The sequence below is a fragment of the Tasmannia lanceolata genome, unplaced genomic scaffold, assembly GCF_043159265.1.
Source record: "Tasmannia lanceolata isolate RefF3 unplaced genomic scaffold, GAP_Taslan_0.1 ptg000023l, whole genome shotgun sequence".
NCBI lineage: Eukaryota > Viridiplantae > Streptophyta > Magnoliopsida > Canellales > Winteraceae > Tasmannia > Tasmannia lanceolata.
Window position 1 is genome coordinate 36,620,065 of NW_027518700.1, and position 13,488 is coordinate 36,633,552.

At 39.2% G+C, this 13,488-nt stretch overlaps 2 protein-coding genes across 2 annotated transcripts in view; both read right to left on the minus strand.

Annotated features, from left to right (window-relative positions):
• Positions 1-3,560: 3,560 nt before the first annotated feature.
• Positions 3,561-13,488, minus strand: part of LOC143856181 (superoxide dismutase [Mn], mitochondrial-like) — a 73,794-nt gene continuing 63,866 nt past the window's right edge. The window contains exon 6 of the mRNA XM_077366295.1: positions 3,561-3,804. Coding sequence (XP_077222410.1) covers positions 3,712-3,804 — 93 coding nt within the window. The 3' untranslated portion in view covers positions 3,561-3,711. The remainder of the gene's footprint in view (positions 3,805-13,488) is intronic.
• LOC143856807 (uncharacterized) lies at positions 11,384-13,455 on the minus strand. The gene is made up of 4 exons (XM_077367090.1): positions 12,600-13,455; positions 12,127-12,502; positions 11,708-12,039; positions 11,384-11,620 (listed from the first exon to the last, which is right to left on the minus strand). Exons 1-3 carry the CDS (start codon positions 13,009-13,011, stop codon positions 12,012-12,014), a joined length of 816 nt encoding a protein of 271 aa, XP_077223205.1. The 5' UTR covers positions 13,012-13,455; the 3' UTR covers positions 11,384-11,620; positions 11,708-12,011.

The following is a 13,488-nucleotide window of genomic DNA, read 5'->3' on the forward strand; positions in this document are numbered from 1 at the left end:
GTTGATATTTGATCCAACAGCAGCTCACTTTTTAAGAAGCTGTTGTTGGATCAAATATAAGGGTGTTACTTCTATAGTACCACCTTAACGTGTTCATACGGCCATTCATCTTTTAATTGCTTTCGTGTTTGGTAACTTACATAAAAATGCTAGTTTCCCTTTGTTTTAGGACAGAATTACCTTTGGTTGATAAATTTAGGCAAATGATTTCCTCCCCCCCCCCCCCCCCCCCACAACACACACACAACAACAACACGCGCGCACACAAATACACAAATATAAGAGGACAGAAGAACTTATCTGCGAAAAATCCTGAAAACTCTGGAAAACTTGCCAACCTTCGTACGCTAAAACTAAGGAAAACACAACCGAACAAAACCCTGTGTGTTCGAGAAGCCCTAAATAAGCCACCGAGCTACCATCCATTGAAGGATCACGCTGCCCGTACCTGCGAGGAGTGCACCAAAATAACGTCTACTAGTCGACCCAGGTGTGTCGTGTGGTACAATCTTCACCGTATTTTAACATTGGGTGACGATAAATTCGCACCCCTGTAGGATAATTCCATCCCTTTTAACATGATTTGGTGTCAAAAAGCGTTAAAAGTCTGCCATAATTCACGTTATAGGGGTGCAAATTATCCTACAGTGGGTGCGAATTTATCATCTCCCTTAACATTTTATAGTTCATACGTTGCACTTAGATTTTAATTTAGTTCACTCCATTCCAGTTGATCGCGAAGGAGAGATAATGGAGAAGTCGCCCACTTGTGGCCTCGGCCTCATAAGCATTCTAGAGCAATGACTCCTCCCATTGACCCCACTCATTGCAGCCAACTCCTCACAAGGTCATTTTGCACACTCGGCAAAGAGTGGAAGTTCGCCCCTAAAATTCCAGAGCGACGTGCTCAATAGACTCCTTTTCATGGAGATAGTGTCTGCTGCGTTGACACGAAGCCTATTCAAACAAGAGGGAGAAGACGCCCCTCAGCAGAGTATAAGCTCATCTTTTTAGCAGTTTTCTTATTGATATTTAGGGTGATTTCAGCAATGCTTCTCATCGTTTCCGGGACCTTAGTTTCCTTATTTTCAGGGTCTTCACACTTGAAGATGCCCGATTTGTCATGAAAACAAATTCTTGGCAGCCAAACGTGCCCTTGGAAACGGACCTGGGTGGGTTGGGAAAGCCGAACAAGATTTAGGGATTCTATTTTTATTCACCTCACCTAAAAAAGAGGCTGAAGTCATTATCTCCAGAGTTGCCTTCACACAACCTTAGTTGATAAATAAATTTAGGGAAATGATAAATGAACCCCTTTTCATAACTTAGGACACCCAACTGCAGTGTACGATGCCAGGTCCCTTGATTCCTTCCCACGTGATGTACATCAGCGACTTTGCAGTCATAGATACAGTGTAGATAGGTCCGAAGCATAGTTAGTAAAACATGATTTGGCAAAAAAAAAAAAAAACGGGAAGGGAAAAATTCGAGTTTAATACGCCATTGGTTCAAAAAAACTTAGTTAAAAAACAGAAACACAAGACAATGAGTTTAGAAATTTGTCATTTACAAAATGGTAAAATTGAAAATTTGGCAAAAAAAAAAAAAACATGTTTAAAACGTTTAAAACTAATCCTAAAAAACAGAGTTTTATTCGTTGTAAAAGTTTTAAATGGCGTGTTTTTTGAAAAAAAAAACAAACGCCATTTAAAACGGAGCTGTGCTAACTATCTCTGAAGCAATGGAAAGGGGCGCATTTATCATTTCCCTAAATTTATATTAGGGATTTGCTAGGGTCCATTGCAAAAGGCATTTCGCGTCGCATGTCAGACCAGCCACCTCCTGAATGAAGACAACACCTTTTTTATCTCCATTTACGAGGTGGCTGGTCTAACGTGTGACAGACCAGTCGCAAAATGCCTTTTGCGATGGACCTAACAATTCCCTTTATATCAAGATGATGTGTTTGCTTTATTATGCGTCAGAGTTTAAAATAAGGAAACAGTGTCTAATATAAAACAAGAGGAACTATATGGTGGCATCAATATGGTTCATGTCCTAACACAAAATTTACCCAGTTTTTAAGTGGAGATGGGCATAAATTTTGTTTCATGCCCATTTTACATGAAAGAAACTAAGAAGCGGAGCCTTGGAAAATTGAATTTGAGTTCTACTTGGCATAATTCGAGTCGTGTAAAGTTTTCAAATTTTCGAATCTTTTAACTATAATATGATGCATACATGACTTAACTTCAAAAATCTAAATTGCATTGCTTTGTTGTCATTCCTAGGCTGTATTTACCTTTTGTCCGAGTATTGTAAGAGATTTGGAGTCCTTGATTGTGATTTCCAATCCATGATAGATTAGGGACATAACTAGTCTGGCCAGGTGCATTTAGTAGCGTAATGTCATGCTTTGCAGCCGTGAAAAATTATTCCATGTAATGTTCATGGGCCCAATTGTGAAAGAAAAGCTAACAAAGAGCGAGGGGAGACATAAAAGGGCACACGAATTTTTTCAGGAAATGATAAATGCGCCCCTTTTCATCACATGGAACACCCAACTGCAGTGCACGTGGCAATCAAATCCGTTGAATCCTTCTTACGTGAAGTACATCAGCCCATTTGCAGTCTTTGATACACTACTGCTGGGTGTCCCAACTCCCAAGGGATGAAAAGTGGCGCATTTATCATTTCCCATTTTTTTTCATGATAAATCGGTGTCCGAGTGGAGTTGAGGGTGATGTTTCCTAATTTTTAGCCAATTCTACCACTCGGAGACGCTAGTTCCTTGATTTTTAGCAACTTCACCCGCACAACCCCTCTCGCACCACTTGGAGACACCAGTTTTAACATGGAAAAAAAAAATCTTGGTCGCCAAATGTGCCCAAGGAGAGAGCATGGCAAATCCCAAAAAAGAAAAGAAAAAAGGAAACGATAAATGCGCCCCTTTTCATCACTTGGGACACCCAGCAAGTGTATCAATGACTGCAGAGGGACTGATGTACTTCACGTCAGAAGGAATCAAGGGATTTGATTGCCACGTACACTGCAGTTGGGTGTCCCATGTGATGAAAAGGGGCGCATTTATCATTTCCAAAAAAAAAAAAACGTAAAAAAAAAAAAAAATACACTATTTCAAATGAGGCATTTTCCAGTTATTTTCAGTCTTTTTCTTGCTTCCCAGACCCCACTCTCTCAACTGGCCACACTAATATTCCATGGAATATTTTTTCGTGGTTCCCAAACAAGCCCTGACCGTCTTTTTTAAGTTTCAACGAACCTTTGTAAGAAGGCCTTGTAGGCTTCTCCACCTAAGGGTAAGAGCCTAAAACGGATTTGCCCCACAACCACAAGACTCAGATTGTTTTTTTTTTTTTTTTTTGAATGGCTGAAAGACAGATTGTGTATGTCTGTGTGTGTGTTTGAGAAGCAAGACAGAGATTGTTAAGTCTTAATTTCTCTACATTAGTTCCCATGTCTCTATGAATCTGGCCTACTGTAATTTCGTTCAATCTTTAAATCAGAGACAAAGGGAGATATTCAGAGATGCAAAACAGTTCAAAAATTCAACAGTTATAAAATGATTTTAAGGAGCAGATAACATCCAAACTTACACGCGTATCAAGCAAGTAACATCACAAATGGCATCGATGTTGGACACTTATTCCCTTAGTAACCGGACGCTGTAAAGATCAGTGAAGGTTTACCTCAAGAGGACTCTTTCTCAAACACTTCACTGGCATATTTCCAGTTAATAACCTTCCAAATGTTCTTCAAGTAGTCTGGTCTCACATTTTTGTACTGCATCATTAAGAGCCAATGTTTTAAGCTACGTTTGAAAAGACTCAGGAAATCCCATTGATAACACACACAAATAATTTACTAATAAATGGAATGCATCAAAATGGTATAAAAAATGTGCATGGAACAAAACTTAGGCATCATTTATAGACAAATACTAAACATAGAGATTGAAAAATCAACAAACAATCCACTAAAATTAGAGAACTGAAAATTCAAGCCATCAATCCAATTGATCTTCACAAACAATGCTGGAGAATGATTAAAGAAGAATAAATTTTGGTTGCTAATAAATTCACCCTCAAAATTTTCCCATCCGCCCCCTTTGATGATAAGGTACAAGTGGGTTACTGACAGAGGTAAGCCGCACATAACCCCTATAACCATTTTTTTGAAAAGTTTGTCTCGAGTACTTGAAGGAAAATAAATGAGATAAAAAATTTGCAACGATTGATCAACCAGTTTTCAAAAATTATATTCCTCCATCCAGCTTCAAAACACATGCATGCATCATACTGCATGAATTTCCATGAGGGGCATGATTGGGGGTGTTCAATCATTAAGAATTAAGATCACACTTCTTTGTATTTCGGTCCAAATGAAAACTAAGACCTTGGATGTCTAGGATTTTGAGAATTGATTTTGAGTCCAAACAGATTATTGGATTCATAATTAAATGCAATTTTGCGTCCAATAGCCTGCTTAGTATTCAAAATCAATTCTCAAAATCCAAAACAAACAGAGCCTAAACTAAGTACCAAGCAATAACAAGTACCTCTCTTCCAGCCAATTGCATCTTGCACAATTGAACTCAACAAAAACCCTATAACCGGTTTCATCTATTGGGTATACATTGTAGCCTATCCCAAAACAAAATTGATAAATTAATTTCGATACCTTGATACATCCAAGATATTTTCATACAGAAAATCTACATGCATTTACGACGGAATTCTGGCATTCATGACTTAATTCCTAAGTCTTGATCCTGTTCTTGCAATAAAAAAACTGAATCCCATCACACAACTATCTTAAATCATAATAATTGCAATCCACCGTCACTCAACTCCCCGTCAACATCATTACTGTTTTCAAGTTATATCCACAGTCAATCCAAAACTGACATGATTTGATCTAACCTTTCCAATATTGCTTTGAGAATTTTCTCCAACCAGTCAATCATTTTAGGTGGATCAACAAAAGCCTTCTTGTATGCCATCTCAAATCTTAAAACGTTCCTGTTGGGAAAGTTGCCTTGTTTCCCAAGAAACCCAATTACGTTGGGAAGCTAAATTAGAAAGAGATGCTTTAGGTTGTTTCTAAAACCTTGTTAAGATTTGTGGGATCAGATACGGCAAAGTTTGATCGTTGGATCATCTAGGATTAGATGATTGGTAGTTTGGTTAGATTAGGGAATTAGTTTAGATTAGATTTAAGGAGAAGATAAATTCGCACCCCTCTAACGTTAAAAAGCGTTAAAGTCTGCCACAAAGTTTAATGTTAAATGGGTGTGAATTATCCTAAAGGAGGTGCGAATTTATCATCGCCCTAGATTTATCTTTTCCTAATCTTATCTTTATCTTGTTTATGTTAGTCTCCTTGTGTTTATCTGTAATTGCTTATTTAAGCAGCCTTTACTGTTAATGAAAATACATCCGATATTAATAGATAATCTCATAATTTAACATGGTATCAGAGCAAAACGATTGGGCCTACTACTGATCGGAATCCAGGGAGCATTGTTCTCCGGCGGACGACCGATCTAGCCGTCCACCCAGCCTCCAATTACCAACCTCCGCTCACCGCAAACCCTAATCTTCTCTTCTAAACATTTTATTTCCAATCTTCTTTACCTGTTAGACGCCCTGCTGTTGCCTGCGTCACCCAACCTTGAGTTTGCCCGAGCACATTGCGCTCCTTCTTTCCTTTGGGGTTTTGTTGAAGGTCTTCGTACCATGAAGCCGGGTTTCACCAGATCGGCGTCTTGCATTTCAGATCGGAGATGGGTGGATTGCATCAAGAGGGAGAAGAGGTCTTCAAATCTGAGGCCTAGTGGATCGTCATGTTAACTCCTCATCAAGGAGAACGATGGAGACACTCTTTTCTTTACAGTTTACACTCTTTTCTTTTTTTGTTTATAGATGTTAAATCTGCTTGACCATCTTCACAAGGCATGTCAATCAGAGTCAAGAGGCTATGAAGCTATGGTGAGGCAAGAAGGCTAAGAAGGCTAAGATTGCACGTGGCAGTTTAAATAGAAGTAGAGGGCTGAAATTAATACTCTTCTTTTACTCCGTACGCATCCTCTCATCACCTAAAAAAAAAAAGACTTCTATCAGATCACATTTTTTTTATTCTTAGTCTTTGTTGCTTTTCTCGCATGGTTACCAATGATAGCTAGCCGCACAGTCACACAATGCATCCCTCTTGACCTTGGCATCCTTCTATTTTTTGTCTTTATCATAATAGTTACCTTGCATCCCCTCTCTTTTCCCCAATGTTAATATGGATATCCCATATTTGACATTTGCACTCCTTTTTACACAATATCCAATTCCTTTTAATAAAGTTACGTGTGATCTTTGATGTTTGCTAATAATTCTAGTCCTTATTTAGCCACTTGTTATCGCTCTCCCACCTACTTTTCCTCAGTTTTTCGTTTCTTTCATTTAATTATTTCAGTTCAGGTATCACAGTTGAGGTGCGTGCCTGCAATAGAAATAGTCACTCTACGAGGTGTTTCAGTCCATTGAGGTACATGTCTCGGAACCTTGAAGTATGTGCCTGAGAGAGTCCTTCCAATTTCCATGACGATCAATACCACTAGCCGACCCGTGGTGTCTTGCACATCGAGGCTCTCTCAGGACACATACTTCAAGCTATTAAAGTATAAAAGATTAAATAACGCTGTCTCCTACAGCTTAAGCTATTGGAGTAACTGGCTGTTTCACATAACCTAGATATAAAGCGCTCATCATCGTGAAAGGTTATGATGTAGGATCGGGAAGAGAAATAGAAGAAAGGGGGGAAAAGAGAAGAAGAATAGAATAGAAAGAGAAGACTAGAAGAAGAATAGGGGAAGAAGAAGAAGAAATTAGGGGAGAAGAGAAGAAGAAGTAGAAGAAGAGGGAAAGAATAGAAGAATAGAAGAAGAATAGGATAAGAGAATAGAAGAATAGAAGAGAAGAATAGGAGAGGAAAAGAAAAGAATAGAGGAATTTAGGGAAGAGAGAACTGGGGAAGAGAGGAGAAGAAGAAATCTGTAGAGGAGAGAAATATCAATTCAATTCAATTCAATAATCATCCAACTTAAAAATCCCTAATACAAGAGGCCTATATATAGGCAATGGGATGGAAATAAAATTCAATGGAAAATAAAATCCTAAAACTAAAACATGGAAATATAAATCCTAGAAACTAAATAACATGGAAATAAATCCTAATGGGCAAATATGCCTCTTATTTGGCCTATTATCTGCATCAGGTTAGTGCGGTAAGAGGCTTGGTGTGTGTCGGCTACCTTAAGGGGAGAGTGAGAGAGAGAGAGAAGGAAAGAGAGAGGGGAGGCGAGAGAGGGGAAAGGGATTTTCTACAGGGGTGTTCTCTCGGGTTACTTTCGGTTTACGGTCTTGGATGAGAGAAACAAGTAAAGGGTCGCAGGTTTTTGGGTTTTGGGTCTAATCCATTGTAATCCTTGTATATTGTTTTTCACATAGTGGAAGATCGTGTTCTCGCGCGTGGATGCATGTCTTTGTGCTAAACCACGTAAAATCTCAGTGTCCATCTTGTGGCTTGCGTTTACTTTTACTTTTCCGTCAATTTGTGCACGATTGGATCAGATTTGCCCAGCGAATTTTCTCAACAAGTGGTATCAAAGCTCAAGTTGGAGTGATCGTCGAGGCCTTGTGGAGTGATCATGGGTGTTGTGTTTGGATCGCGGTTCCAGTGATCGTCGAAGGGTAGAAAGATTGTCCAAGAAAGATTCTCGTTCGAGGTGGAGTGCTACACCAAGAAGTACGGAGTAATCTGAGATGGCAGTGAAATCGAGTTCTACCCAGTTCAACATTTACAGGTTCGACGGAAAGGGCAGTTTCACCCTATGGCAAATGAGGATGAAGGAGATCTTAGTTCAAAAAGGCATGTCTAAGGCGTAAGAGGGAAATGAAGAGAAGCTATAGAAGATGACAGATGTTGAGTGGGAAGACATGGAGTCGAAGGCGGTCAGCAAAATTCGATTATGTCTGGCAGATAACGTTTTGTTTAACATTATGGAAGAATAAGAGCCTAAATTGTAGGAGAAGTTGGAAAATCTTTACACGTCAAAAAACTCGGCCAATCGATTGTATCTGAAGCGGCAGTTGTGCGGGCTAAAGGTGCATAAAGGCGGGAATCTTCTCGAACACATTACGGTGTTCAACGGGCTTGTAGATCAACTCCACAAGTTTGATGAAAAGTTGAATAAATAAAACAAGGCCCTCTCGCTTTTTACTTCGCCTCCTGATTCATATGACAACCCGATGACGACTTTATTGTATGGTAAGGATACAGTAAAGTTAGAAGAAGTCACGCCGTCACTCTTATCGAATGACATGCGTAAGAAACATATTTTTTATGGGAGTCAAGAGCATGGGTTGGTTGTTCATGAGGAGAATCAAAGAGGAAGGTGTTTGACAGGGGATCAGGAAAAAGCATGTCAAGATACTGGGTCGACGGAATGGGTGTGGAATGTTATCGTTGTAAGGAATACGACCACATCAAGCAGGATTGTCCGAAGCGAGCTGACCAGTCGGACATTGGTACTATGAATACGGTGGTGGCCATAACGGATGAGTGGAGCGAAACGGTTGGACAAGCTCACAGTTTCCACGGCTAATCACACTTCTCCTCATGATGAATGGATTCTAGATGCAAGGTGCTCTATTCATGTATGTACTAAGAGACGTTCTCGGAGACAAGGGAGGGTGTAGTGTCTTTGGGTGACTGGTCTACTTGTGACATCACGAGAATTGGGATAGTGAAGATCAAGATGATTGATGGAGTGGTTCATACTTTGGGTGGTGTGGCGTATGTCCCAAATGCAAAAGAATCTAATGTCACTTGGCCAGTTGGAATTAGGGGGTTGCAGGATTTCAGTGGCATGTGGAGTCATGAAAATCACAAGCGGGTATATGGTTCTAATGAAAGGAGAGAAGTGGTGAATTATTATATGGTTGGGAGCACGGTGACTAGTGTTCCTAAGATCTTGACGGCTAGTTGGAAACATAGTAATAACGTGCGCACACGTACGGTCTCTTTCGCAGTTGGTGAATAGAAATGTTTCTAGAACGCAAACAACGATGAGAAAGTGATGGTACCTGTGATGGGAGGACGGATCGAGACCCCTCTCCATGTGCATTGGCCGTGTTGATCAAATCAGGAGTCAGAAGCAGGATTATTTGATAGTGTGTAGCTGGGTCGGAAGGCCAATGGTGGTTTGCGCCTTTGCGGCGACAACGGGCTGACGACATCAACGAAAAATCTTCAGGTGGCTGGGAAACAAGCCGAGGTGGAGATTGTTGGGACAGTTGTCTTGTTCCCAAGAAAACCAATTATGTTTGGAAGCTAAATTAGAAAGAGATGCTTTAGCTTGTTTCTAAAACCTATATATCAAGGGCTTATCAACGTGAAAGATGAGTGCGACAAGAGGCTTGGGGTGTGTCAGCTACTTCAAGGGGAGAGAGAGAGAGAGGAGAGAGAAGAGGGATTTTCTATCGGGTTGTTCTCTTGGGTTTTCTCTCAAGTTACTCTCGGTGTACAATCTTGTATGAGAGAAGCAATGAAAGGGTCACGGGTTCGTGGTTTTTGGGTTTAATCCATTGTAATCCTTGGATATTGTTTTCTCATAGTGAAAGATCGTCTTCTCGCCCATGGATGTAGGTCTTTGTGTCGAACCGCGTAAAGTCTTGGTGTTCATCTTGTGGCTTGCGTTTACTTTTACTTTTCCGTTAATTTGTGCACGATCAGATCGGATTTGCCCGGGTGATTTTCTCAATAGTTCCTAGTACAACTTTATGCAAGTAAAGTACTAGACCAAAAGTAGAAAACTTGCAAGAGAATGTAACAATCACACAAACAAATAGATGGAATTCTAGAGATAAAACAAAAACAAATTTGATATGGATATAGTCATATAGATATCAACATAGACACGGAAATTGAGATACAACTCGACATTTCCTAATAAGTAGGACATGGATATGAATACCATAAAAACATAACTACGTTTAAATTTGATGATAGAACTAACAATAAAATTGTATTAAAATCTCACATATTAAATATTATAACTGCAAATATGCCACTCAAGAAAAGCCAAAAACATGATTGCTAATATGAAAAGAGTGACATATGTTTGAAACATGATAGCTATATTGATCAACATAAGTATGCATAAAATATCAAGTATGACTATCGGTGTCATATTGTGTCAAACATGATAAGTTGGGCTTCCACAAGTATCTAGGCTCATAGCTTAAACCCCTCATTTAATCTAAATAGTTGGTATAGTATCAGTTTCATCAAGTAGAAATTAGCCTAATTTCTATTAGAGCAGTCTAACAATAAAAGTTGAAAGTATTTTACATGTTGCCATCCAAGAAAACTTACAAACCAAATTCTAAAAGTAAAGTCCCTACAAGCTAAATTCAATTACTGACTCATTCCCGTATTATATGTTAATAATCCCAGGCAAAAAGTATCACTTTCTTAGCTTTGAAAACAATTCTGGACTGAACATATTATTCATGTTTTCCTTTCACAAGACCAATTTCAATTTCAACCAAAATTAAATATGACTCACTAAAAATCATCACAAAACATAACGACTCAGACTGCAAATCTTCGAGACAAGTAGTATCCATTAGCCCCACCATTGATGTCATGATGTTTTGGTCTCCTGAGTTCTACTTTGGTCTTGATCAGCCTTATTCTTCTCCCAAACTGTTTTGCTAAGTTAGGGGCTTGTTTAGAAGCTCTGCTTACATGAATATCCCATAATCATTTTGAAGAAAAAATCTAGCACAGACTTTTAGCATGCTTTATTAGAGTTACATAATAAGCCAATTCTCAAAAGGGAGATGATTTTTCCGCCCCCTAGTAGGATAATGAGCCCCCCTTTTAACGTGAATTGTGGGCAGACTATAATGCTTTTTGACGTCAAATCACGTTAAAAGGGGGGCGCATTAACCTATAGGGGGGCGAAAAAATCATCGCCCTTCTCAAAAAGGACTTATTTAATGGTCGAGTTGTGTTATGCATCTTCTCTTACACATGTAATGCTGTGTTTTCCACTTTGCATTGCATCAATACCAAGGTTGCCAGGGCGGGATTCGAAATCGGGATTCGATTCGGGAATCGAAAGCAGGATTCGAAGGTTCCGGGCATGGTTGGGAGCGGGATTCGATTTTTCGCCAAGGAGTCGCCGGAGAGTCGTCGGGGATTCGTCGGGGAGTCGTCGGAGAGTCGTCGGAGAGCGATAAAAAATTAATAAAAGATAAAATTTATGGAAAAATACCTGAAAATCAAAATCTAAGCATTCAACTGTACACCATTAAACATAAACATGATTCTCCAAATACTGAAATTATAACAGTTTTTCATTCAGGAGCCAGGAGGCCCAGGACTCCACCATTAAACAAAAAATTCAGTTTCCAAAAAGCAAAATATCAAAATTATTACAGAATTTCTCCAGTATTTTCAAATAAAAAGAAATAAAGTTAGGCTTTTCTCTTTTCCTTCGAATAAACATGATCATCTCGTCCTCTTCCTTCTACATTTTCTGTAAAGGAAAAGTTTAAATAAATGAATTAATATTTATAAGACTAATATCTTCACTGGGAAATTGCAAGTGTTAAAGATTTTGTACCTCCCCTTGTACGTTCTCCACGCCCCAGGAAACTAGTAATATGACCTTGAGTGTTGGATGGTCGTCCAATTTCAAGTTCCGAGCTAGTGACCACTCTTGGAGTCCCAGATCCTGCAACTTCGTCATTGTCATCTAAGTCACGAATAGTGAGTGAAGGACTTGAAGGTAATGACTGAGATGACGCACGAAATGTAGAAGGTCTAAGGAAATCATCATCGAGATCCTGCCATCGCATATCCTTCATTCTGATAGAGGAGTCATCCATAAGTGGGAGCTCTGGGTTGATGTCCCATTTTCTATTTGGTCATTCTTTGTATGCAGCCGCATTAAATCTAAATAATAGATTCGAAATTAAATAAATAATCTGACATAAATAATAAAAAACAATTATTGCATGCAAAAACGAAACAAACTTAAACCTGGATAGGAGTCGAAGATTTGAGTGGATGTACACAATGGTATCAGCACGATGTGAATTTAAGCGATTACGCTTTACATTGTGAATGAAGCTATACATGCTCCATACTCTCTCTGCAGAAGATGTGCTGATAGGCTGTGAGAGAATTTTGATGGCCACTGACTGTAACTCTGGTACATGACTTCCATGAAAGTTCCACCATTTGGTCACACACACATTGGGATCTTTCGCATCCTCCCTGGCAAATTTACTGGAAAACCTTCCAACCCTTCCTATGAAATCATATAACTGACGTCTAATCGTACCACTCATCTCATCATCAGGGGAGAGATCCGTAATGGCTTCATATACAACATCCATGATTTCAGGGTCTTTATCTGAAAATAAAATTGAATAATCGATCAGTTGATAACATAAATGAAGATAAATACAATTACATTATGAAAATTCACAGTATGAGAAACAATTACATACCTGGGGTGACTCGTTTACCACCGCCTGGTGCTGGAATATTGAGATATGCAGGGTCATAATATTTTGGAGTGAGTACATGAGCCAAGGCATGCATTTGATCATTCATCTTCCCCCATCGTCCCACCACAATACCATGAATATGATTGTACATGTCAGGCACATCTTTCAAGTTATCTTTTATTTGTCCTAACATATTGACCATGCCTTCGTACACTTCTAATATCAGACAGCCTTCCTGGTCAGTGAACTTAATCATTTTATAGACGGGCTTCGTAATTAATAATGCCAATTTTATGTTCGTCCAAAATTTATCAGAGACTACACAAGTAGTTGTCATCTCGCCCCTCTCTATCATCACTTTGTCGGTGCAAGCATTCAACCAATCTTCCCAAGCATCTGTTAATACTGTCATCTGCAACGCCTCCCTTACATCAAGAAGTCTCTTAAGTGTAGTATAATGAGTTGCAAATCTAGTCTTCGCAACTTTCAGCAACTCAAACTTCGAACTGCTTCTAAATATAGCAAGAGCCTGCGAATGATTGGTAATATATTTGACGACATCCTTGCAGGAACGGTAAGTCTCTCCAATCCAACCTAGGTGTTTATGCTTGGTCAAGTCTTTGAATATTAGATTTAATGTGTGAACCACACAAGGAGACCAAAATATGTGGGGATAAACTTTATTAACCTCTGTCCCAGCAAGCTTGCAATTGGCTGCATTATCTGTCAGCACTTGCACAACATTAAAAGGCCCTACTTCTTCAATGGCATCCAACAAAAACTTTGCAATGTTTTTCCCTGATTTCTCCACGGCAAAGAAGTCGTGCGCATAGGAAACATTGAACCGAACATATTCAATGCCAGTACATTAATCAGGGCTTTGTTCTTC

Excerpts from the sequence above, each read along its gene's own strand:
- LOC143856807 (XM_077367090.1), bottom strand. The coding sequence starts at position 13,011 with ATGACAGTATTAACAGATGCTTGGGAAGATTGGTTGAATGCTTGCACC. Across the intron at positions 12,503-12,599 it reads TGGTAAACGAGTCACCCCAG|ATAAAGACCCTGAAATCATG; the intron begins GTATGTAATTGT and ends TTTTATTTTCAG. Across the intron at positions 12,040-12,126 it reads AATCTTCGACTCCTATCCAG|ATTTAATGCGGCTGCATACA; the intron begins GTTTAAGTTTGT and ends TCTATTATTTAG.